General features: G+C 38.3%; 1 protein-coding gene across 4 annotated transcripts in view; it reads left to right on the top strand.

Annotated features, from left to right (window-relative positions):
* LOC138691078 (transcription factor hamlet-like) overlaps positions 1–27234 on the top strand; it is a 648649-nt gene that overhangs the window by 499418 nt on the left and 121997 nt on the right. For 3 of the 4 annotated variants that reach the window (XM_069812771.1, XM_069812770.1, XM_069812772.1), the window contains exon 3: positions 14713–14844. The exons of the other annotated variant lie outside the window; for it this stretch is intronic. In XM_069812771.1, coding sequence (XP_069668872.1) covers positions 14713–14844 — 132 coding nt within the window. The remainder of the gene's footprint in view (positions 1–14712; positions 14845–27234) is intronic. 4 annotated transcript variants of the gene reach the window in all.

Raw genomic sequence — 27234 nt, 5'->3', positions numbered from 1 at the left:
ATAATTTAGAGAATAACATTAAGATTACTCTTGATATAACCTGAAAATTGATTTAGAATTGAAAAACGAGATCACAAATTGAATTTATTTGAATATTATTTACAATTAACGCTAATTATTATAGTAACAGAACATAACCTTCTGCGACAGTATTGGATTTCCAGCCTCCGTGAGTTTCCGCTAATTGTCTTTCGGTTGCATATCCGAGAATAATCGATACTTGCGGTTTTATAATGGTACAATGGTGATTTCTAATTGGCTGAACAACTGAATTATAATGAATAGGTGCATTAAAGGGCTACTACCAGGTGTATAATTACTAAATTTCGGCATGGTCGAGCATAAACAGATTTATTCATCAACGGCGTCCCATAGGAAAGCCGTGATGGTGTCGGGGAGCAGGCGCTTGCCTGCCGATCCGGAGTTGCTCTCGGGCGTTGGTTGGTTTCTCACTTGCGCTGACTACCTGGTTGAGTTTTTTCCTAGCTTTTCCCGAATCATAAGGCAAATGTCAGGTAATCTATGAGGAATCCACGGCCTCATCTCGTCATATTTCATCTGGCTATCACGTTACATAACCTCGTAGTTGATACAGCGTTGTTAAATAAACAGGTAAAAAAGAAAGATGTCGGGGTTCGAGTTCGGTTCCTCAGCCATCCAGTCTTATTCCAGCATTTTCCATTCACATCACTTAAAGAGTGTGAACGTCCTCGGCTGCTATCCCGTCGCAGCTATTGCTAAATGAAATTTTTACAGCCAATGAAAATTTCCCACAAAACAAATCACAAAGTTGCTAGAAATGTACCGCGCAACATGAGGCTCCCCGGCTTAATATGTCGAAGAACTGAATTGAAATGTCACCTGTAACGTTACAGCTGTGTATTGTCCGACATGGCGACCAGGATGCCGTTAGGTAAAAGAACCAAAAACTTTCGCCCACCGTAAAATTTTGATTTGATATACCTAAAATCGTTCAATTAATGATAAGTAGTCTTTATTAAACACTATGTGTACAACTCTCGGCCATTTTTATTTGTTCTGGAGGCCTTGCTGGAGATCTCGCAGATCAAGCTGAAGGGATTGGGGAGTGAGGGGAGTGATGATATGGTGACGGGACACGGGAGAGCCCTGAGAAAAAACAAATGCCTTCATGGTACCAGACGGGGATTTAACCCGGGTCGCCACGATGGAAGGCAGAGAGACTAACCACTCAGTCACGGGAAAATCGCTCAATTAGCGTGAAGTTGCTTTGCATTTCATCGGAGTTGCTAGGCAAAGCCAACAACTTGAAGGTTGCGACGTCAAGTGCATTCCCGTGTCAATCAGGCGTGGGTCGCATCTGGAGTCTTGCTCACAGATTCCCCACATGTCTGTGAAGACCAGCTTGAACTCGAGGAAGGTCACCAGGCTTCTCTTCAGGAACAAGAATGTAACACATTCTTACCAATATGTCTCAAATTTCTCATGAGGAGAAACAAATTTGTTATTTTTCTTGTAAAATTCTACACCTACCTACCTTGCCTCCCGTTTCAGTTACCTGTCATCATATCATAATCTCTTCGCACGCACACAAAATAGCCGCATACTAGCCATACCAACACTTAAGACATCATCGTATTCATCATCATACACAATCTCGCTCTCGCGCTTGTGGAATACCCTACCCAGTGACATCAGAGACTGTCGGAATTTAGTAGCGTTCAAAAGCAAACTTATTAAGCATTTTCTCACTGCGTAGAGTAGGTTTAATTTTTACTTAATCAATAAAAGAAATCCTTCTCTCTTCTTAACTTTTACAATAACTGTCTAGCTTTTATTAATCAGTTAATCTTTTAGTACTTTGATTTATATTGTATTTGTAAATTTAATATTAATTGTAATTATAATTGAATTGTATTCTTAATATTGTAGTTGTAATCCCCTGGTAGAGGGGAAGAGAAGGCCTGATGGCCTTATCTCTACCAGGTTAAATAAATAAATAGGGGAGAGTCGGGTAGTATCGGACATCGGGTAATATCGGACAGTGAGTTTCTTTCAACTACCACACGATGATAGTACCTGATTGACATGGTTACGTTTCTGTGATGTCGCATAGAGAAACGTAACCATGTCATTCAGGTACTGCCATATGGTGGTAGATGAAAGAAACGCACTGTCCGATACTACCCGACTCTCCCCTAAATAAATAAAATTCTATAATAAATTTCATTTACCGGCATAGATTCTGTAGATATTGTCTGTGAACATAGACCTGCAAATAATGTCTCCGAATGGACTCTGAAGCTCCTAAAGTCAGCCTTGGTTAACCGAAAAATGTGAAGGAATGATTATAAAGGGGAGAGGCTGGAACCAGAGACTTTGTAATACGAAGAGACTTGGATGCACTCTCTTGTTACTGCGTACGCACGCATTCGTAACAATATTCTTTTCCGTCTTTTAATGAAACTTCTTGATTTTCATTATGCATTCTGCATTGCGAAAGAAATAATTAAAATGTGTATCAGAAGGAGAGGATAACATTATTGTCGGATGTGAATGCTGCTTAATTCATACTCTCTGGTTTCCGTACCGGAAATAGTTGCTTGTTCTCCCGTTAGGGTAGGTGCGAACTCGTCGAGTTTGATGGGGAAATGGAACGCTGTAAGTGCTGCTATCTTGCAGGACAACTGGGGACTAGTAGCGACATATTGATCATACGCCACCGCCTCAACTGATCTATTGTCGAGGACAGCTGGAGAACCATATCGCTATGTGAAAGACGAAATAATGCAATTTGCAGGGCAAACAGAATCTGCTACCTTTCAGTATCTACGGTTGCATGTTAAATTCGTTGATGCAGAAACGCTTTCGAAAGGTAAAAGAATTTTGCGATTCAGTGTGAAGAACCTTGTCCCTGAGCTAGAGGCTTTGGGCCTACATATCCTTTTTTAAACTTAACGTTTTCTTCGAGAATTAGTATGGTCCACGTCTGAGATAACAGATTTATCCCCTGTTGACGTCGATGTGTGACGTATTGACTGTTGCGGCACTTGTATCAATTTTAGAATTTGGAAATTAAATTAAAATGTGTCTTAGTGAAACGTACAGCAGAGTCCGTACAGGCCAGTTTCTATCTGATGCTTTTCCAATTCACTGTGGGCTAAAGCAGGGACATGCACTATACCTTTACTTTTTAACTTTGCTCTAGAATATGCCATTAGGAAAGTCCAGGATAACAGAGAGGGTTTGGAATTGAACAGGTTACATCAACTCCTTGTCTATCCGGATGACGTGAATATGTTAGGAGAAAATCCACAAACGATTAGGGAAAACACGGAAATTCTACTTGAAGCAAGTAAAGCGATAGGGTTGGAAGTAAATCCCGAAAAGATTAAGTATATGATTATGTCTCGTGACCAGAATATTGTACGAAATGGAAATATAAAAATTGGAGATTTATCCTTCGAAGAGGTGGAAAAATTCAAATATCTTGGAGCAACAGTAACAAATATAAATGATACTCGGGAGGAAATTAAACACAGAATAAATATGGGAAATGCGTGTTATTATTCGATTGAGAAGCTTTTGTCGTGTAGTCTGCTGTCAAAAAATCTGAAAGTTAGAACTTATAAAACAGTTATATTACCGGTTGTCCTCTATGGTTGTGAAACTTGGACTCTCACTTTGAGAGAAGAACATAGATTAAGGGTGTTTGAGAATAAGGTTCTTAGGAAAGTATTTGGGGCTAAGAGGGATAAAGTTACAGGAGAATGGAGAAAGTCACACAACACAGAACTGCACGCATTGTATTCTTCTCCTGACATAATTAGGAACATTAAATCCAGACGTTTGAGATAGGCAGGGCATGTAGCACGTATAGGCGAATCCAGAAATGCATATAGTGTGTTAGTTGGGAGGCCGGCGGGAAAAAGACCTTTGGGTAGGCCGAGACGTAGATGGGAAGATAATATCAAAATGGATTTGAGGGAAGTGGGATATGATGATAGAGACTGGATTAATCTTGCTCAGGATAGGAACCAATGGTGGGCTTATGTGAGGGCGGCAATGAACCTCCGGGTTCCTTAAAAGCCAGTAAGTAAGTAAGGAAATTAAATTACCGTCACAAAATAAAACATGTTGATATGTACTGCCCTGTGTAAAGCATTGAAAAATGAATAAATTGATAGAGAGCTTATGAAATTAAAAAGGACCGTAAACGCCTGAGACCATTCTACAATTTATGGATTATTATTTCACTATCTAAGTTACAGAAATAAGTTTGATCCTAATTAAAAAGTTACAGAACTGTTTGCCAAGAGATTCTATATTTTATTACTTCCTACTTATTGGTTAAAACTGTCGTTCAGTTGTCTTGCCCCACTACTTATATCTCACACAATCTTTTCACTGGTGAAAGGACGCTGATACCTTAAAGTGTTACAGTAATTAGTGTTTTATATACAGCAATTGGTGATTTACAGTCTATATTTGCATCAGTTGATTCAGATATTATGTGGTCCATTGTCAGCAGTGATGGTGAAGTTGACATTTTTCTCTACCTGTAGGGAATATGGTTGTTATGGTGTATGAAAAGTCAGACGACAAAATTGTCTGTAATCAGATCGCCATAGATCGTAGCTTGTTGAAATTTCTTGTGCTGAAGAAGGCAGCTTTTGGCTATGGAATTAACCTAGAATTGATATCTTTTCGACTGTTCGTCGACTTCATATCTAGAAACGCTTCTTAGCTTAGCATGCAAGAATATGTTGTCAACAGTAATCTCACTAGAGGTTTTGATTTATCTAGAGAAAATCAAAACTCGAGTGGGATTTAATTGACTATTACACGATTAGAAGAAAGTATATAAAGATTAGAAGTAACGAAGTGTACAATAAGATATTAATTGGCTTACGAAAATACAACTGTCTTCAAATGTATTATTGTACCATCTCAACATTACGCTAGATGGCAGTAGTGTTTTATGATGATGTTTTCTTGTTACCGGTATCAGTTGTGCCAACTATGGAATCATAATTGAACTCTCTGGACTGTTACTAGTCAAGAAGGCTTTGTTGATTCAGTTTAATTTTTATTAAAACATTTGCATTCCATTTCAATCATCTGGATCCCAGTAATCAACGTCACTTGACAGATGATTTTCAATAAATCTTAGTATTAAACAATCTCTGATACGTGACTATCCATAATATCATATAGCAGAAGCTATAACATAACCTAAATAATATAAACAAGTGTTAGAAAAGTTTTAATTAGGGATGATGAAATAAACAAGAAACGTTTTAATTAACGATGATGAAATAGGCCTAAAAAATAAACATGGATAATTTTAAAAGAAACAATTATTGAAAGTACAATTTTCAAATTAGAATGTTTTGGTGGTTCAGTTAATGTTATATTGGACGTGTGCGTAAAAGAAGTGAACTCGTTGGTGTACATGGTGTATCCCTCAAGTCATTCAGGATTTCCGAATGGTGCTCTTCATATATGACCAGTGATCTTTATTAATTCTTGTTCTTGAATGCCAAAATGCGAGTCATATTTGAAAGTGCTGTGCATCGACTGGAGTGGTTTGTAATTTTCTGTTTTTTGACGGCCAGACCAGTGCAGTTTGAAATGTTGGCAAACAAAGAAACAAATGCTAGGGTAGTGATAAAAATAAACAAATGCTAGGGACGCGATAAAATTAAACAAATGCTAGGGACGCGATAAAATTGTGCGATAAGCGGCCATGATTGTTTGAAAAACGTCCTTTCGTACCGTTTTATTGGTCGAAAGTAGTATGACGTAGTAAAAGTGTAATAGTCACTCTAAATATGTAGCTTAATGTCATTGCGTCTCATACAGTAACGGATACTTTCACAGTTTCTCGTATAAGTTAAGGCTGGTTCACAATAAACCGGGAACGAGAACCAGAGTGAAAACGAGAAGCAGAGAACGTGAATATGAACACTTTTGATTCACAATAAACCGAGAACGTAGACGACTATGCATATCGATATGCATGTCAATAACGATATGCAAAGTCGATATTACGCATTCTGATGGTAGTTGTGTATAATTGACCAATGGCGTTCTCTCATGAGTACAAGGCAGCCAACATAAACACAGGTTAACCAACTTCAAAATGTCAACGGTACTATAAATATACCCATGCATCTTTATTATCACAACCTATTTTAAGTCTACCATAACGTAAAATAATTAGAGAAGAAACATTTGTAATAGAACAAAAATGAACACAACAGTAGTTATTGAATTGAAGAATGAATATGCAGTTTGTAATACAACCAATACAGTAATAAAATATGATTCACTTACGATCGGTGTTCAAAGATGCAGCTATTGAAAGCCACGTATTCTCCTTCATTTTCTCATCTTTATACGAGGCGCGCCGCTTATCGTAAACGTGAGGATTTTCCTCAACACTCAATATTAGAATCTCAACAAATAAAACTTGCTCCATGATGCACAGCACAGAACAAAATAATGCATAGGTTATGTCACGGTCTTCTCGCTACAATATATATGACGACAAAATAGCTTTTAGATGGCAATAGAATGAATCTAGTGGGCTGTGATCGGAAACGTGAACGCCAAAGTTGAAACTTGGCCAACTCTCCGTTCCCGATCCCGGGCTCCGGCAAGCTTTTCGTTAATTGTGAATGCTGACATTTAAATGTACACATTTTAACAATTTTACCGTTTTCGTTTTCGTTCCGATTCTCGTTTCCGGTTTATTGTGAACCAGCCTTTACTGTCACCGCGTCTTGTACAAGCCCCTACAGTCTCGGCTGCGCGAAACGAGGAAACCGGGGCAAATTGAACGCTGCGCTTGCAGCCATATTGTTGGAGAGCAGACAAATAATAGCAGTGCGTAAATCACGCAATTTAACGCTGTGATGATCTAAAATTGACATATTATGGCCATTTTCGACGTTTAACGTAAAATTAGGACGAAATAAACATATTCAATGTTTCATTGATATGTGTTAGAACATTAAAGAAAAGAAAATACGTATGCAGCAATTTATAGAAAACCTACTGATACATCCATAAATAGGCCTACACAATACACATTATAGATTGTATAATTTTACGATAATCAGCAAATTGTTAGGTTTCAGAGAATCTAAAATTATATTAACTCTTAGATCACAAGACATAAATATATGCACCTTGATTACACAAGTTCTTGTTATAATCAAATTCCTAAGTGAAATAAATATGCGATAATCAGTATAGACTTGTTGTTAAGTTTTAGAGAATCAAAAATAAATTATATTACCGGTACTTTCAGACCACAGGACATAGGTAATCTGGCAAAATATAATATGCGAAGGTAGCCAAATTACATTGAATTCATTCTTCAATTAATAAAGGGAATGCTATCAATTATAAAAAGTATCGGTACCTAATACATTGCAAACAATAGGTAACGTGAAGACCTAAAAACTAAACAATCACTTTATGCAAGATAAAAAAAACCACATACTTTTTATGTGTGGATTTTTTACATATTGTATTTATATTTTAAATAAATAAAATAGATATATTATCATTGCTTGCGGAGTGATGGTACATAATTTTTATGCACATATGCAATATCAATAAGATGCCATTCCTTGCTTTTGTTAATAAAATATATCCGGCAAAATGTAAAAGAGTTATTTATAGGTAAACTCTGAATCATAAATTCACAAAGGAGGCTTAGCTATTATAGCTATTTATTTATTTATTATCTGTATATTTATTTATCCATATATGGATCTTGAATGAAAGTTTATTATCTTGCAGATAAATTCATTTACATAATAAAATCAAAAAGTTATCTTTCCACTAATGTTTTAACATCTGATGTTTAAGTCTAAATAATTCACTCAGTGGGATTTCTCTACAGTCTGATATACCTGTAGTGAGAGGGGCGTATTTTGCGGGCTACCGGGGCTACCGGCGGTAGCCCAAGGAAATTAAAAAAGAAAAAGTTTATAATATGACATAATGTAATAATTTTGTATTATTAGTTTTACCATAGTAATTAAAATTAAAGTAATTGTTAGATATATTTTGTGTAATAATAGGGTCAGCGGTAGCCCAAACCCTTTAACCAGTATACGCCGTCCTGTACTAACAATTAAATATTCTTTATTGTCGTAAACTACTGATTGATTTTAATGATATTGATATTGTAACAACAGAGATAATATTATATTTGATTTTTAATGATATTGATATTGTAACAACAGAGATAATATTATATCGTACCTTTTGCAAATAGCTTGGAAAATTAAACAGGGATGGTATTATCGCCGCGCTCTCATGGTTAACATTCGGCAGGTCTTTGAGCGGCCTCATGCGTTCGGCAGGTCTTTGAAATTTAATTGTATTATTGTTTTCAATTTCTTGTGTCGCCGCTCCAATCACTCGCCTCAATTTCAATAATTCAACCAATAAGCTGCTTCAATTATTATTAAATGACACTTACTTGTCTAATCCACACAGACTAAACCCGAGGTTGCAATGTCTTGTGCTGAGGACGAACATTAAGGTGTGTGATTAAAATTATTATTAAAGAGTTATTATTAAGAGTTAAGAAAGCCAACGTACTCGTATATGAAATAATAATAATAATAATAATAATAATAATAATAGCCATTTAACAATATAACAAACTAGTGCTTATTCTTATCGAGAAAGTAGACGTGACAACGTGACGCTTAGAGTGAAACCTACAGAGCAACAATCGGTCGGCAAAATTATGTTTTAAAACCACATCGCACGTTATTGTATGATGCCGACATGTTAACCATGAGTCCGCGGCGATAATATATCATCTTTCAAAATTATATTGCCATTACTTTCACACTATTCACTAAAAACACCCGAGACAAAACAAAGGACAAGTATGACAATCGTGTTTACCGCTCTATTTCTACCAGTAGCATGGCGGCGTAAACATGCGCAGACTGGTTTCAATTTTGGACAGCACACCAGCGCTCTGTGTGAGTCTAGTATACTATTATAATGTCTTTGGTCTTGTAGGCCCTGTAGTAACGAATACTTTCACAACATTTTGTACAGTAAGAAACTGTTCCCGCGTCTCGTACAGTAGGCCTAACTGATAATCAGCTTGTCCAGTACAGTAACATGTTTTTACCTCTTCGCGCAGGGTAACAGATGTCACCGGGTCTCGCATAGTGATGGATAATGTTACCGCATTCCATGCAGCAACATAAATGTCTCCCTTCCATCTTGCACAGAGGGTAATAATGCTGCTGACTTGCAAAGTAACACACGTGACAACTACGGGCGTGCGTACTTTGCTGTCAGAAGCGCTGCTGTCGTTTGGAATGGGTCGGGTGGTGACGAGTGTGTTATGTATACCTGAAATAAGCTGCATCTTGCCGACGTTGCACTTGTTGTGGTAGGGCTGTACCTGAAATAAGCTGCATCTTGTCCGACGTTGCACTTGTTGTGGCAGGGCTGTACCTGAAATAAGCTGCATCTTGTCCGACGTTGCACTTGTTGTGGCAGGGCTGTACCTGAAATAAGCTGCATCTTGTCCGACGTTGCACTTGTTGTGGCAGGGCTGTACCTGGAACATGCAGCATCCCGTCTCCTATCATCGAGACGCGCTCTGTCGACCACGCGTGTCGCCTCGCCTCATAGATCGCCGCCATCAACACTGCTGTGCGATAATGCGTTTACCTCGTCTCCCATTCACCCCCGCCGAGCACGCATTACATTTCATCCCTCCCAATAAGCCAGATTCTCATGTATTCAGCGGTCCATTCATCTCCACACAGCCTCCCCTTCCTTAACGCCGTCCGCAACAACTGACGAGTCAAAACATTTTTGGAAGCTTTTCTGAAGTCTTCCCGTAATGACTTCAGAAGAATGCCGCTGAGATCTCGTCCGCTGGCTGGCAGGAACCCGATGAATCCATACTGACAGGTGGACCACCCTGCCTTAGTCCGGACATCCGAATCTCAAGCCCAGAAGATAAGCCCCGGGGCCCTGAATCCGAAGCCCAGGGATAGTAGCAAGACTGCAGACGCTGCTTAAAACGGAGACAGTCGCATGCCCGGCAATGTCATTTAAATAATAATAATAATAATAATAATAATAATAATAATAATAATAATAATAATAATAATAAATATGGTATGATTATGCCTCGTGACGAGAATATTGTATGAAATGGATATATAAAAATTGGAAATTTATCTTTTGAAGACGTGGAGAAGTTCAAATATCTTGGAGCAACAGTAACAAATATAAATGACACTCGGGAGGAAATTAAACGCAGAATAAATATGGGAAATGCGTGTTATTATTCGGTTGAGAAGATCTTATCATCCAGTCTGCTGTCCAAAAATCTGAAAGTTAGAATTTATAAAACAGTTATATTACCGGTTGTTCTTTATGGTTGTGAAACTTGGACTCTCACTTTCACAGAGGAACAGAGATGATGGGTGTTTGAGAATAAGGTGCTTAGGAAAATATTTGGGGCTAAGAGGGATGAAGTTACAGGAGAATGGAGAAAGTTACACAACACAGAACTGCACGCATTGTATTCTTCACCTGACATAATTAGAAACATTAAATCCAGACGTTTGAGATAGGCAGGGCATGTAGCACGTATGGGCGAATCCAGAAATGCATACAGAGTGTTAGTTGGGAGGCCGGAGGGAAAAAGACCTTTAGGGAGGCCGAGACGTAGATGGGAAGATAATATTAAAATGGATTTGAGGGAGGTGGGATATGATGATAGAGAATGGATTAGTCTTGCTGAAGATAGGGACCGATGGCGGGCTTATGTGAGGGCGGCAATGAACCTCTGGGTTCCTTAAAAGCCAGTAAGTAAAATATGGTATGAAATGAAGTTTTCATGGGTGAAACGCAAGTATTACAGAACGGCATAGTCCTGACGCAATATGTAGTGGACAAAGCAGATATTGGTGAGCGATTTTCTCGGGCTGCTCCCCTTTCTCTCTATAATTTTGTGAATACTCTCCACTTCCCCTTCACTTCATATATCATCTACAAGATTGGGGCGAACACGGTAACGTCGATTTCCTCCAAAAAAAAATCATGTTCTGATTCCTTCCCCAAAAAGGACACGGCCCTTTACCTGCCAATTTTTTATTATTCGTATTTAGGGGTCTGATTCCCTCATAGCACAATTATTATTTTCCTTAGTCAGGCTCGCAATAAATTCACAGAAATTTCGGACTGTCAAGGGTATAAAGTAACTAATAAATCATATTAATTATAAGAAATATCCTTGGTGTGTACAAAAATTCTGTATTTGAAAAGGGTTATCTTTTCCCTGCCGTTATGCATTTAAATAAAATCTTTTAAGTTTTTATAAAAGTTATTGAAACAGCTTTTGTTTCTTTTACATGAAAATATTGGGAAGGCCTTGTAAGTCTAGACATGGCATTGCAATACTGTGAAGTATTGATCTTCCGTATCTAATTCTTCTGGTAGGTCTAACTTATTTTTTGTTTGGAAATCGTGTGCTGACAAGTAAATGTGGTTTTTGCAGAGGACCAAGTCTCTGTGCCATTAAGATTACATTCATTACATTCAAAATGCTTATATTTTTGTTTTGGATTCAAAATAAATTTTAGCCAGCGGCGTAGCTCCGTCGGCTGAAGTGCTTGCGTACCGATTCGGAGTGAGTTCGATTCCCGCATGGGTTGATTACCTGGTTGGGTTTTTCCGAGGTTTTCTCCAAGGGTATGGCGAATATCAAGTAATCTATAGCGAAATCTCGGCCACATCTCGCCAAATACCATCTCGTGTGTATCACCAATTCCATCGAAGCTAAATAATCTAGTAGTTGATACAGCACCGTTAAATAACCAAGTAAAACAAAACAAAAAAAATATATTTTAGAGAAGAAATATAAAACAAAATTTACCATTAAATGATTTTAGTGACGAAGAGCCGCCCCAAAAAGAGTATGTCTAGGCCTATACAAAAAAAAGAACATTACTTTTCATAACCTAAGTTTGTCTCAATTCTGTTAATGTTTTCGAATTGCGCAGACTCAATCAGATTATGTTCTTCAAAGAATTGGGCCTATTCTAGATCTAAAAACAAGGTGCAGTTTATTTCTGTCATCTAACAAAGATTTACTCATATGTCTTCATTGGTGTCCACACCTGTGGAGTAACGGTCAGCGCGTCTGGTCGCGAAACCAGGTGGCCCGGGTTCGAATCCCGGTAGGGGCAAGTTACCTGGTTGAGGTTTTTTCCGGGGTTTTCCCTCAGTCCAATACGAGCAAATGCTGGGTGCTGGACCCCGGACTCATTTCACCGGCATTATCACCTTCATTTCATTCAGACGCTAAATAACCTAGATGTTGATACAGAGTCGTAAAATAACCCAATAAAATAAAAAATAAATCTTCATTGGCCAGGGAATGAAGCTCAACTTCGAGCAGCAATGATTTTGCAGAATCAAGGTGCAAAACAGAGGAGGAACGGAACAAAAGTGCAAGTGAAATGTTGCCAAGTTTAGTTGTGCCATGTTGATGACATAGCCAAGGACTCCTGCTATTCATGCTTGCACAGACCCACAAACAATATTTTGGGCCACCTAATTTTAACAAGTTCCAGATGCAACACATTGCGCATGTGCAGTAAACAAGAGCGCCTAATGTGTGCTTGCTTGTGGACAATTCTGCGAAGCTTGTTGCCTACATAGAGGAGAACTGCTACCAAGAATCGACCCATTTTTTAATTCCGTATCTGTACATGAACGCCAGACAGATGGACTGTACTTAGCAGTAGAAATGGTTTTACTGTATTTATTTATTTATTTATTTATTTATTTATTTATTTATTTATTTATTTATTTATTTATTTATTTATTTATTTATTTATTGTTTGTTTGTTTGTTTGCTTGCTTTCTTGTTTATTTATTGACCTTGTTCCTTCCATCGTGTATAACTTACACGTAACACAATTTGAGAAAGTGCTTATAGATATCTATCCATCGAATTCGACGGTAGGCCTAATGAATTCAATTTTGAATGCAACATTTATGTTAGTAATTTTAAAGAGGCATGAAGGGGAAAGGAATTCTGTTTCACTTCCTGACAGATTGTTGTCTCGTGCTGCCAGTGCAATCGTCTCGCTGTCTCTGCGTTTAAATGCATAAAGAAAAGAGCAGCACAGAACCAGGGACTGTTGCGTCACACAGTAATATTTTGGGTTTTGAACTCTAGGTAGTGTTAGTTTGTTCTGTGTAAAGAAATTGTATAGTCCAACTCTGAAATAGTGGCATCCACTCAGAAACCTATATTCCTCTTCCTCTGGGGTGTACGGGTTAGTTTGAGGTTGATTGTCTCTCTCGCGCTGTGTTGCCCGACGCAATATTCCAGTTACTTAGCTTTCTATATTGTACTGATGTGATTTTATAGTTCTGAATTATCGCTGTTTAATATTCATTTGATTACATTAAGGCTACACGCGTGAAACAAAGTAAATCTTATTAGTTTGATACTATAGGCCTACGTTACTTTTAGGGAATTATATTTTCTGTCATAACTTTACAAAGCTTCACCCTACTTCCTTCTGCTAGGAAAGAGGACTACTCCACCCCTAACCGCTCCTTCCTGCTGGTTTACTGTTCCGCGCAGGCAAGAGCCACGAGTTCGGAGTTGGTTTATACCTGCGCATTTCTTTCAATGCCACTGCGTGGATAAATATATAATAGGATGCGAAACTGCGGTCAGCATCATCTGGCGGCGGGGGGCTGAAATGAGATGATCAGCGCCCAACGTCGTAGGTGGTGAACATTAGAACTACGTGTTGGGTACATTACCCAGAGTTCTCTATTTATCCGTTCGAGATATTGCTCAAGGAGACGAGATGGCAGATAGAAACTTGCTAATAAGTGAACATAAATGATACTACCAGTGTATAAGCAGTGTATGTTAAACAGTGATGTTTATGGACGTTGTAAAAATAGTGTTGTTGAATGAATTGTAAAGTAATAGTAATATAATAAATTGAACTATCTAAGTAGTTCTCGCAGACTTTTCCATTGCGATGTACAATAAATACCCAAAGAATGCAATCCCAATTATCTAACCTTTTGCTTTATTTTTTTTGTCTCTGTATGATTATATTTTAATCGGGTAGTGTAAAATAGATCGCCTCTTTTATCTTCCTGTTGGCTCCGGTAAGAATTTTTAGTAGAAGATGCTGTGAGGAATAAAAATGTAAATGTTTTATTTTAAATTGGGTTAGTTTTGAATATCGCTGAGGGTGGGAGGGAATACTTTCTGCACAGTTTAATATTTTCGTCATCAGGTGCGCTGCTAAATGCATGGAGTAATTATACTTTTCGGTACTTGGTGCGCTGCTAGATGTAATAATGCCCCTCCCCCCAGATAGGTGGCAGCAAGATCAACTTCTACAATAGTGCTTCTAGTATGTGTTACGGGAAACTCAGTAAGTTTCGCATCCTATTATATATTCATCCATGACCACTGCTTTTGCTGGCAGATATGAACTAATACAATTGCCGGTTCTCACTTTGATTGTGGCAATAAAGAACACGAAGTGGTGCATGACATTGTGGTGAGGAACGTTCTGAAATAATTGATAATTGAAATTATTTAAATAAACGGAGAGCCCTGAGCAGGTTCTCTGTCTGTTGACTGGTGCTCACTGAGGGTTGTTGTGATTTTTGCAGGTGAGAGTGGTGGGGAGTGGGATTCGGGGGTTCCTAGACGCGAGCGTCCAGTTCGGTAATTGGTTAAAGTACGTGCGGTCGACGAATCAGAGCGAGGTTCAGAATGTACGCACCTTGCTATTGGCTGGCCAGGTAGGTCATTTATATTGCGTAGTCACTATAATGTATGTCTTTCTCACTGAACTTGTCTTGTCTGTTGGCTTGCTTTCTTGCCCCGTCTCAGTAGATATTTGTAAATGTTACCTAGATCTGCGTCACGTGGAATTTGCACTTCCCCGCCATCATCATCCCTTAATTCGTAACTTGTAAGAAACTGTGGCTCCCCCTCAAAAGTCTAGGCCTGTAAATCTGTTACGGCCACATAGCAGTCTGTGGAGTAGCGCGATGGAGGGGTTACCAGGCAGTTGGACGTTTAACGCTAATGGCTTGCGCACCTAATTTCGCCCTGCTTGAGGATGGCTCGACGCTACTGCAGTCGCTGCGCGCGGACTCCGTTTTCGGATCATTTCTGTCGATATGGCTCGTGGCAGCCACAAAGAATCGGGCAGGTTGATAGAACGATGACAATCGCATCACGCTATCTTCTCATTTGTGACGGCCTCCTCGACGCAAGACAGTTATACTTTGTTTCCTTTTGTAGCAGTAGAACTTCTTTCGTGAGGACTTGTCTGCCTGAAAGGAATCACGACGTGAAACATATGATTAGGGATTGTGTACACAGTTCTCTTCAAAAGGAGTCCGAAATTGGGCAAAGTAATGACGTAATTAGAAGTTAACTTTTGACATCTGCAGTGTTACCTAACAGCGTCATACAACACGTAGGCCTGTTAATAAAACTGAATTAACAATGTCTAGTTGTTGTTCGGTTAACTGTCCGAACACAGGTTGAAAGCTCATGAGGTAACTAAGACAGGAGATAATGGCTAGAGTGAATAGCCACGTATTAATATCTAATAAAGTTTACTATAGGCGTAATAACGAATAGGATATCACATAATAAGAAACAGGATATCCTATACGTGAATAGCAAATAGGATACCACATAATTAGAAATAGGGTACCACATAGACCTAATAACAAATAGGATACCACATAATTAGCAATATGGTACCACATAGACTAATAACAAATAGGATACCACATAATTAGAAATAGGGTACCACATAGACCTAATAACAAATAGGATACCACATAATTAGCAATATGGTACCACATAGACTAATAACAAATAGGATACCACATAATTAGCAATAGGGTACCACATAGACCTAATAACAAATAGGATACCACATAATTAGCAATAGGGTACCACATAGACCTAATAACAAATAGGATACCACATAATTAGCAATAGGGTACCACATAGACCTAATAACAAATAGGATACCACATAATTAGCAATAGGGTACCACATAGACCTAATAACAAATAGGATACCACATAATTAGAAATAGGGTACCACATAGACCTAATGACAAATAGGATACCACATAATTAGAAATAGGATATTACATAGACCTAATAACAAATTGGATACCGCATAGGCGTAATAAACGGGACACCACTGGAATACAGGCTACTGATAATAAACTATAGTGAAATGCAGCTCATCCCTGCCACTCTTTGCCACAACATGTCAGAGACTGTCGGACATTAGCAACTTTAACAAAGTAAACTAAAATTGTACTTCTCTAATTCAGATTCCCTTCAATTATAAGCCCTTTTCTTTGCGACAGTTTTGTAAATAATGTATAGGGCCTATGTGTATATATATTTTTTCCACCAACACTACTTATACTTCCATGAACATGAGATGGATTTATAATCAGGGACTTCTTTTCTGTGGCTTGTATACAAATTTCGCTTTTTGTTATTGTATTACATTTCATTTGTTGTATTCTCCTTACGTTTTCCCTCTTAACTATTTGTACTAATTGAATTGCTTATTTATATTCCAATCATTAGATCTGTATTTTACTTTTTTGTGTTGCGGTTATATGTTAATTTTGTACAGTGTCAATTTTGTTACTATTTTCTGTAATATGTTAGTATTTTGTACTTTTCTCTTTCTGTTAAATTTCACTGCTTGTGTATTTTGTGACCTGGTGGCGTGTAAGAAAAGGCCCTGTGGCCTCAACTTCGCCAGTATAAGTAATTAATTAGGAAAATAAGTGATTGAGGTATTACTTGACTGTAATGGATGAAATAAAGGGTATTATAATAGATAAGAGGAAGACAGGTGACGAAGAAATTGAACATGGAAAAACTGAACAAGGAAGAGGAAAGAAGAAAATTCATGGAAGGGCACATACCCGCGTGCCCTTAAGGCAGTACCACCCCCGCTTGAAGGGTGCACTGGAAGAAATGGTGAACGGGAGGAAAGTTCAGGGCTGGAGGAGATATCAGATGATAGACGACATTAAGATATATGGATCATATGCGGAGACCAGAGGAAAGCGGAAAAGGAAGAAGATTGGAAAATGCTGGATTTGCAGTGAAGGATCTGCCCTTGGGCGCGAAACTATGGATGAATGAATGTTGATGTATGCATCATGTTCTTCGGGACTCAGCCTGTGCATCCTTCTTATGCCCAACAAAATTATTTGAATTGCAGACGATCCGTGACCTTGGCTTCTACGTCAGTTTGTAGGCCGCTATGCATTCAGTTGATAATTTTACGTTAATAGAAACGCGCATGCGCATGGTTCCACCAGCGAATAGGGATTATAAAGAATGGACACTGAGCGAATTTGCCTGTGTTTTGTTTCTCTGTGCGCCAGCGTTTAGTCCTACTTTCAAGCGCTAGAGGTCAATGTAATCGAGCATACGCTAAGATAATAATTGAGTATAGAGTTGAGACACAGGATCCAAACATCGCCTACCCTATTGCATAATCCAGTAACGCTTTGCTTCAAATAAATTCAAGTTAACAGCTTTTCCTTATTTCTCAGTGACGAACTAGTTGTAATAATAATTTTTTATATTTCAGATATAATAAATGATATTATAAAATAATATAATACATTATAAAATTATGTATCAAATTCGTTTAATATTTGTATATAATATAATATAGGTATATGGTTTTACTTCTCATAAGAGTTTTGTTTTTCCATTTTCAGCGCTATCAAATCATTACATATTTTAATTGTTGTTGGGGTCAACGTCTCAACTCTCATTATAAAGGAGCTCTAGAGTCTAGACATTACAGTTAATGGCGGATTTATTATTTTATGGATCCAATTTATTTTATTTGAGTACATAATGTACCTAGATGTATTAATTATATGTATTATATTTCCGCTGTGTCGACTGCTAGCTGGTGTGATGTCAGCGCCAACTCTAGGGAGAAAGCAGAATCTCACGCTCTAGCTGGCTTGAAGGTCATTGAAATCAGTCCGGCTACATCAAAGGTACCGACGCGAAGTGTCTATTCTTTATAATCCCTATTCGCTGGTCCCACCGTGTTCGAGGACTATGTTGTGACGAATTTATTTTGTTCATACAGGAAGCAATAGTGCTGAGGATGTTTGGAGTTTCTGAAAGCTGCTGTGATTGGCGAGCAGGTGTCGTTAATGCGAGCGTGTCGTACACACGGAAATCGATGTAGATCGCTGAGGGCCTCATTGTGTCCGTCACCATGTTGGGTGGGCCCTGCTCTATATAATAATGCGGACATTCGGGTGTGAGAGCGTGGCAGGTGCTTCTTCCTCCGCATTCTGTACAATGATGACCGATGACCCCAACCATGACAGAATGCCTTATTAAATGTGTTACATCTGTGTTAAATTTGAAAGTACGAATTACATCTTTGCGATTGAAATAATAGAAATTTTAATTTGCATTTTTCTGACTTTTGCAATATAAATGTTTTTAATTGCCTTAATTGAATTATTCATTATTATTTAAATTAAAACTGCCTGCCTGTACATTTTATTTATTTCTGTAACCGTAACAATTACAATGTTGAAGCCTTTCAGTCCTTAATGAAGCCCTAAAGACTAGAGACCGGCAAATCGGACAAGACTCACGCCCCTACCTGCTTGCCGTCAGGCTTGGGTTCCGGTGACGCTACAAAGCAAGTTAACTTTTAGCCTGAACCCATTGAGCCCGGGTTTTATAGGTTCAGTCCAGGCGGGACCCAAGAAAGCCTGCCTGTTTGCTCGTATTATAAGGCAGAGTGACTTGCATTCACGGAAGCCAGTCTGCGCTGGTTAAGATGAAACAGTACTAGTTTGAAACCTAAGTTCGTTGGCTATTTAGTCACTTCAAAAAAATCTTTATCTTATGGTCCAACACGACAGATATTTCTTGATTAAAGAAACACAGTTTTACGATTTATTGCGCTACACAATTCATAAAATAATAAGACAATATTATACAGGGACATCATTTTATTTTTACTAACATTTTTAATATTAACCTGGCTATACCTTTCTATTAACGATTGAAACAGGAAACACCGTTTGCTACCCTTTCCACGACGGAGTTCGATGATACTGGCGTAAAATACAAATCACTTTACTAGGTATAGGAGGGAAGTAAAGTAGTTCATCCATTTATGTAAAGTAGGAAATATCGCAATTTTGAGTTTGATAATTTTCATTAGGTTTTTGTTTAATCAAAATACAGTACTGTATTAACACTTAGTGTTTTTACTCACGAATTGAGCTATCCATTCGGACGTATTAATTATTCAGTGTATATTGTACTGTTATAGCACATTAGCGTATAAGATAGAGAATGAAGTTGAATTGAAAAATAATCATAATATGGATATTTAAACACATTTTTTAAAATGGTGGCCGTTCATTTCGATACAGGCTTCAGTTCTTTTGTGCATATTATCGCACTATAGACTATTGTACCTAATTCCAATTACCAGTTTCGTCCTTCGTACGAGTAACTCATGTTGAAATAATTCCGTACCTACTCTATAAAAGAATACCTTACGTACTGTAAATTCAATCTTCACTTCTGCCCGATCCGAAAAGATAAAATTACACAGAAATGCTATCTACTGTCCATTCAAGTGGTTTTGTCGCAGGGTCGTAGAAAGGGGGGGATCACGTGACAGTTAACTACTTAACGAGGCCCCTTTATTTAAGTTATTTTAAACACTTGTATAATATTACGTAGACGTCCAATTCCTAACAGAAATTAACGTTTTCAGGAAAGAGCTAAGATAGCCCAGCTACTAGACTTAACAGAGGGGCGAACAGAAGCAGGTGGGAAAAACCGGGATGCGACGTAGGCAAACGGACGACAGTACCTGTGCGAAAATATGGTTCAATATTGAAAGCTCTTTCGTCACTGGAAAACGCTAACATATTTCTGGAACGTCCTATACTCGCTAACTCAGTACTGCTTACGTGCCCTCGGCTCTGTGTGGAGAACGGTTGCAAGTTTACTAGTAGAAGGGGTGGGAGTGAAGTGCATTCAAAAACTCTGGTACAATAAAAATTGAAGTAAAAATAAAATGATGTCCCGGTACATTTCATATTCCTGCAAAGTGTATCTGACTCAACAAAATAGTAACATTTCGTAACTTGTGAAGAGAAGAGAAGAGAAGAGAAGAGAAGAGAAGAGAAGAGAAGAGAAGAGAAGAGAAGAGAAGAGAAGAGAAGAGAAGAGAAGAGAGGAGAATTTTGAATTCCTCTCCGTATTATCTCATTTTGCTTTGTGCTGATTCTCCTCCGGGCTGATCGTCGTTCCACTGTCCGTCAACCTCTCACATATTTTTGCAACAAGATGGTCTACCCAGGTCATCTCTTTTGTGAATCTACATACTACTGCAGTCGATACTTTCAATTCCGGTCATCTGGCTTGTTTGGTGCGCCACGACACTCTATGATTGCTGCACTCATCTTGAGGGAAATCGAAAGCATTGCATGAGGCCCGCATTTGTCTATTTGTGTAGCTGTTGCTTTATTCATATAAATAATGAAGCGGGGCATAATGACTGGTTATGAGCGGCAAACACACGCGGAGGACGATAGCATTTATCTATGCCGCATAAAAAGAAGGCACGGAGCGACTCGGAACAAGACGCGGACAAGCACCAGTCAGGCCAATCCATCTTCTGGACTTGATAGCTAATATTTGATACTTCTGTTTGCAGACGTCCTCCCGTGTTCAAACCCGGGTGAGAGCGTTCTATTTTAAGAGCGATAAAATCCACTGCATGGTTTCATTCGGGAGGGAAATTATAAAGCTACGAGTGCAGTGTCGTAGATTTGCGGCACATTAAAATACCTGAGAGAAGAAACATTTCTCTGTCGTTTCAAGCTTCTGCACTTGGAAGGATCGTCAAGTGAAGTTGCACTACTGTATTCCTACTGCAGCTGCTGCTGGTATTACTCGACCACTAGCACTATTACTGCTACAGGGACATCATTTTATTTTTACTTCAATTTGTATTGTACCTGACTTTTTTAATGTACTTCACTCCCACCCCCCTCTCCTAGTAAACTTCCAACCGTTCTCCACACAGAACCGAGGCCGCGTATGCAGTACTGAGTTAGTGAGTATAGTACGTTCCAGAAAATATGTTCGCGTTTTCCAGTGACGAAAGAGCTTTCAATATTGAATCATATTTTCGCATGGGTACTGTCTTCCGTTTGCCTACGTCGCATCCCGGTTTCCCCCACCTGCTTCTGTTCGCCCCTCTGTAAAGTCTAGTAGCTGGGCTGTCTTAGCTCTTTTCTGAGAACATTAATTTCTGTTAGGAATTGGACGTTTACGTAATATTATACAACTCTTTAAAATAATTTAAATAAAAGGGCCTCGTTAAGTAATTAACTGTCACGAGATTCCCCCCCCCCTTCTACGACCCTGCGACAAAACCACTTGATCGGACAGTAGATAGCATGTCTGAGTAATTTTTATCTTTTCGGATCGGGCAGAAGTGAAGATTGAATTTACAATACGTAAGGTACCCTTTTACAGAGTAGGTACAGAATTATTTCAACATGAGTTACTAGGACGAAGGACGATACTGGTAATTAGAATTAGGTACAATAGTTTATAGTGCGATAATATGCACATTAGAACTGAAGCCTGTGTCGAAATGAACAGCCACCATTTTCAAAAATGTGTTTAAATATCCATATTATGATTATTTTTCAATAAACTTTATTCTCTATATTGCACGCTAATGTGCTGTAACAGTACAATATACACTGCATAATTAATACGTCCGAATGGATAGCTCAGTTCGTGAGTAAAAACATTGTTAATACTGTATTGATTAAACAAAAACCTAATCAAAATGATCAAACTCAAAATTGCGATATTTCCTAGTTTACATAAATGGATGAACAACTTTTCTTCCCTTCTATACCTAGTAAAGTGATTTGTTTGTATTTTACGCCAGTATCATCGAACTCCAGTCTTGGAAGGGGGAGCAAGCGGTGTTTCCGGTTCTAGACCTTTAATTCAAAGATATAGCCAGGTTAATATTAAAAATGTTAGTAAAAATAAAATGATGTCCCTGTATTACCTTTACTACTACTACTACTACTACTACTACTGCTACGTCCTTTTGCACCAGTTTTGTTATGAGCAGTGTATTTCTGACATAGGCCTTTTTCTGTTCTTTTCTTTTGAATCTGTTTTGAGCGCTAGCCCCTCCGTAGTAGATATACCCAAATAAATAAAATATATATTTTTTTTTCGCTCTAACTGAAACTTAACCTCTATTACTTAAATCACAACTTCCCTCCTTCAGTATCAGCGAAATAAAAGTAGTCGTTCTATTTCAGAGAAGATAGATCTGCTCGCCGGCAGTCTTCTGTTCTGCACTTGGTCACGTGTTGCTCTCGCTCCGCGGCATCAATCACCGATAGCCCGCGCTGTCGATTCTCGCGCCGTAATTACAATAATGCTCATGGCTGTAAGCCTTTTGTTGAACAAGGCTATAGGGCTGCTTTTTCTTTCTGTGTGGCTCGCGTGAACAAACATATTGATAATCAGGACTTGCACGCACCGCTTGCTTGTACACATTGATTACTGAACTGTTGTCCTCGACATTATAGTTCGTAATGAGACCAAACTGCCGGGAAGCTACCTGACCACACCCTCGGGTTAACCTTTGCAACTTATTTCTTAACCCCCTCCATAAATTACACTGTAATGTGTAACTTCTGAGCACAGGCAGGAATAGCTTGTCTGCCTGCAGTCCGCGGGTTCAAACTCGGCCGCAGGCGCGAGCACGGCTTCTCCAGAGGGGGGTGAGGCAGGAGAGCTGTTGTCCCTCTCCCTGATCAGGGCTCGCATAATAACCTCTACAGTGTCGCCGAATTAGCTGTTTTCCGGTACATCTGGTCTTTTTCACTGTTAGTTGGAGGGTAAAATTTATGAAATTTCTATTGCTCGCTCACACCACCATATCACACTCTCCATTACTAAACACAGAACATCCTACTGCTCTCCATCTTTCACCGTCTCTGCAGCTCATCTCTGGAACTCTCTACCACAACATGTCAGAGACTGTCGGACATTGTCTAGTTTCAAAAATAAATTAAAATTGCAATATTCCAATTCAGATTCCTTTCAGTTATAAGCCCTTTTCTCTGCGATAGTTTTGTAAAAATATAGGCTATATATTTCTTTCCTTCCTTTCCCCTTTTTGTTCTCTTTATCAGCTGGCCTTTTATTGTGAATTTTATTTAATTTTCTTTTTTTATTATTATTTTATTACATTCTATTTTGTTATATTCTTCCTTACGTTTTCCATATTAACTATTTGTACTAAATGAGTTCCTTTTGCAATATTCCAATGTATTTTACTTTCTTTTTTTTCTATTATGGTATTATTTTCATGTTATTTAGTTTCGATTTTGTTATGCTATTATAATTGTTTTTTGTAATATGTTAGCATTCCGTTCTTTAACTTTTTGTTAAATTTTAACTCCTTGTATACTTTGTGACCTGGTAGAGTGTAAGAGAAGGCCCTATGGCCTTAACTCTGCCAGTATAAATAAAGAATTATTATTGTTATTATTATTATTATTATTATTATTATTATTATTATTATTATTATTGCCGATATAGGAATTTAGCGAATATTTTAGCACTCACAGCGAAAAAATATTTTCATTATACATTGACAATATAGCAATAAAATTGAGCGGTTTCTGCACTGTCTTTTATAGCGGGTTTTTAAGAACTAAGTTCGCAACATTGGAACTGTTACTCCTCGCCGCAGAAGTACCGGGTTCAAATCCCGAGGAGTCCTAGTTGTTAGGAGCATGTGCTCCACATCAAATCAGCGGGAACTGCTGCATCATATCTGCCATTGTGTGCTAGTAGACGCGTCTGTATGCATACAAAGCTTCACTTTATTACTATATCAGGGGGGTATTCAACACTCATTTTACCCAAAATACGTATAATGTAACTTTCGAGAAAAGTTGTAACTCGTGCTGTCCGAATATTAGCCTGTATGTATGGTATGTATGCATGTACAATATATGTTATGCATGCATGTTATGTGTTCATGTTATGTGTGTACGTATGTGCCCATGTATGTAGGCCTGCTGTTGTCGGAATTCGATCATGACAGGTGCGATATCATCCGTCATAAACTTAGTACAGTACACTACAATTCTCTGCACGTTATTTTATTTTGCAGTTCTCGGACTTGAACCAAGACTTGCACGGTATACGGCCTGTTGTTGACTAGCTACGTTTTCCTACAAATTATATTGTTCAGAAACCGGAAGAAGGGACTTCGTCAGATTTCCCATATATATAGTCCTCCACTAGTTATTCCCAAGAAACTAGTTCGATTAATTGAAACGTGTCTCAGTGAAACGAACAGCAGAGTCCGTATAGGCCAGTTTCTATCTGATGCTTTTCCAATTCACTGCGGGCTAAAGCAGGGAGATGCACTATCACCTTTACTTTTTAACTTTGCTCTAGAATATGCCATTAGGAAAGTCCAGGATAACAGAGAGGGTTTGGAATTGAACGTGTTACATCAGCTGCTTGTCTATGCGGATGACGTGAATATGTTAGGAGAAAATCCACAACCTCTTAGGGAAAACACGGGAATTTTACTTGAAGCAAGTAAAGAGGTAGGTTTGGAAGTAAATCCCGAAAAGACAAAGTATATGATTATGTCTCGTGACGAGAATATTGTACGAAATGGAAATATAAAAATTGGAAATTTATCCTTTGAAGAGGTAGAAAAATCCAAATATCTTGAAGCAACAGTAACAAATATAAGTGATACTCGGGAGGAAATTAAACAGAGAATAAATATGAGAAGTGCGTGTTATTATTCGGTTGAGAAGCTTTTGTCACCCAGTCTGCTCTCAAAAAAGCTGAAAGTTAGATAAAACAATGTATTATATTACCGGTTGTTCTGTATGGTTGTGAAACTTAGACTCTCACTTTGAGAGAGGAACACAGGTTAAGGGTGTTTAAGAATAAGGTGCTTAGGAAAATATTTGGGACTAAGAGGGATGAAGTTACAGGAGAATGGAGAAAGTTACACAACGCAGAACTGCATGCATTGTATTCTTCACCTGACATGATTTTGTAAATCCGTGGCGCTGCAGCCCTGAAGGGCCAAGTCCGACCAGCCGGCTGCTGGCCTCACGTTCACATGCCGAAGCAGAGGTGGACGATCATCTAGCCAGAATGGAGGTATCGTGTGGTTAGCACGATGATACCCCCAGCCGTTATAGCTGGTTTGCTGAACCGGATTTTCGCTACCTATCGTAGCTCCCCAAGTGAATCACGATGCTGGGTGGGCAGCGGTCCCATACACTGGCCAAAATTTCATGAGAAAATTTCTTCCCCCCATGAGGACTCGAACCAGCGCGCATTCCGTAACGCGAGTCCTAGGCAGGATTCCTTAGACCACGACGCCACGGCGCGGGACTACCTGACGTAATTAGGAACATTAAATCCAGATGTTTGAGATGGGCAGGGCATGTAGCACGTATGGACGAATCCAGAAATGCATATAGAGTGTTAGTTGGGAGGCCGGAGGGAATAAAAAACCTTTGGAGAGGCCGAGAGGTAGATGAGAGGATAATATTAAAATGGATTTGAGGGAGATGGGATATGATGATAGAGAATGGATTAATCTTGCTCAGGATAGGGACCGATGGCGGGCTTATGTGAGGGCGGAAGTGAACCTGGGGATTCTTTAAAAGCCATAAGTAAGTCGTCCACTAAATAGTGAACTTATCTGATAGGAATCGGGTCACTACGATTACATTTCATTTCATCAAACGATCGTGAAATGGATTAAGTTGTTTTTTCTGGAAAACAGGCATTTTACTAGACACCGACTGAATCGAAGAAGAAGAAGGAGAAGAAGAAGAAGAAGAAGAAGAAGAAGAAGAAGAAGAAGAAGAAGGATTGTTGGGCTAATGATACATTTTTATCAAAAAGAATTAATAAGTTGGGAGAATTCAATCATTTAGTTGATCATTTAAATAACAAAACAAAGCTTTTCTGCTACTATCGAATGAACCAAGAAACTTTTGAATACGGTAGAGTGTGTCATAAAAACTGAGTATCGTAACATTGTAATGTGTTAATAAAGACATAGTTTCGTAAAAACGTTATACGTATTGTAATAAATGTTTCGGATGGCATTGGCCTCAACAGTACGTGAAACAAAAACTGATAGATGCGTACTTTCTGATTTTAAAATCCTGTGGAAGTTGAAACTCACTTCTTGGGGAGCTGAGCGTTCGGTTGCCTTTTTCCACTTAAGGGTAGGCTATTGTTTCCTATGTGAACGAACCACAGTATAGAGAACATGCAGTAAAGACACCTAAGGCATTTCGTGGGAACAAATTCTGAGTGCGCATGTCACGAAACCGGGTGTATTATCTGGAACCTTCACCAGATGGCTCTCCATCTACGACAGGCTGGCATAATTTAATATTAACTGAAAACATTCATTACTCATCTTTTAACAATTTTAAAGACATGAGGCAAAGGAATGGCAATATAGCCATAATAATAATTACTTCCGTATGCAATCATCATGAAAATATTCACTAATTGACGCTAACGTTCAAGTCACTGTTTGAGGCTTATGTTGGTACAACTGATCCAAGTACAACATAATACATCATGGCGTCCGTTGCGGTGAAGTGCGAACATGAACGTCAACAATGGATATAAATATTTTCACTTCCCAGCGACATAATATTGATAGATAATATACATACAAGATTATTCGTATTACTGACCAATAAAGTAAATAAATAAATATTTTACTAATATTTTGATAGTGGTTAGATACTAGTGACATACACTGGTGGCCATAATTCTGCTTTTGTACTGAATTATTAAAACATCTGCATCGATTCACAGATTTATACAATTCAAAATGTTACTCGTGACTGATTCGTTAATTATAGGGTTATAATAAAGGTATTATATTAAATCCTGAATATTTTAAAAATAAATAGTCATTACTCTGTGGGAAATTATGTTCTTGTCGTTTAAGATCTAAATATTAATTTCAGATTTCATTATAATTCCCCATTA

The sequence above is a fragment of the Periplaneta americana genome, chromosome 16 (genome assembly GCF_040183065.1).
Source record: "Periplaneta americana isolate PAMFEO1 chromosome 16, P.americana_PAMFEO1_priV1, whole genome shotgun sequence".
In the NCBI taxonomy this organism is placed as follows: Eukaryota; Metazoa; Arthropoda; class Insecta; order Blattodea; family Blattidae; genus Periplaneta; species Periplaneta americana.
The sequence above is the reverse complement of the archived record's forward strand: the minus strand, read 5'-3'. Positions and strand labels throughout refer to the sequence as shown.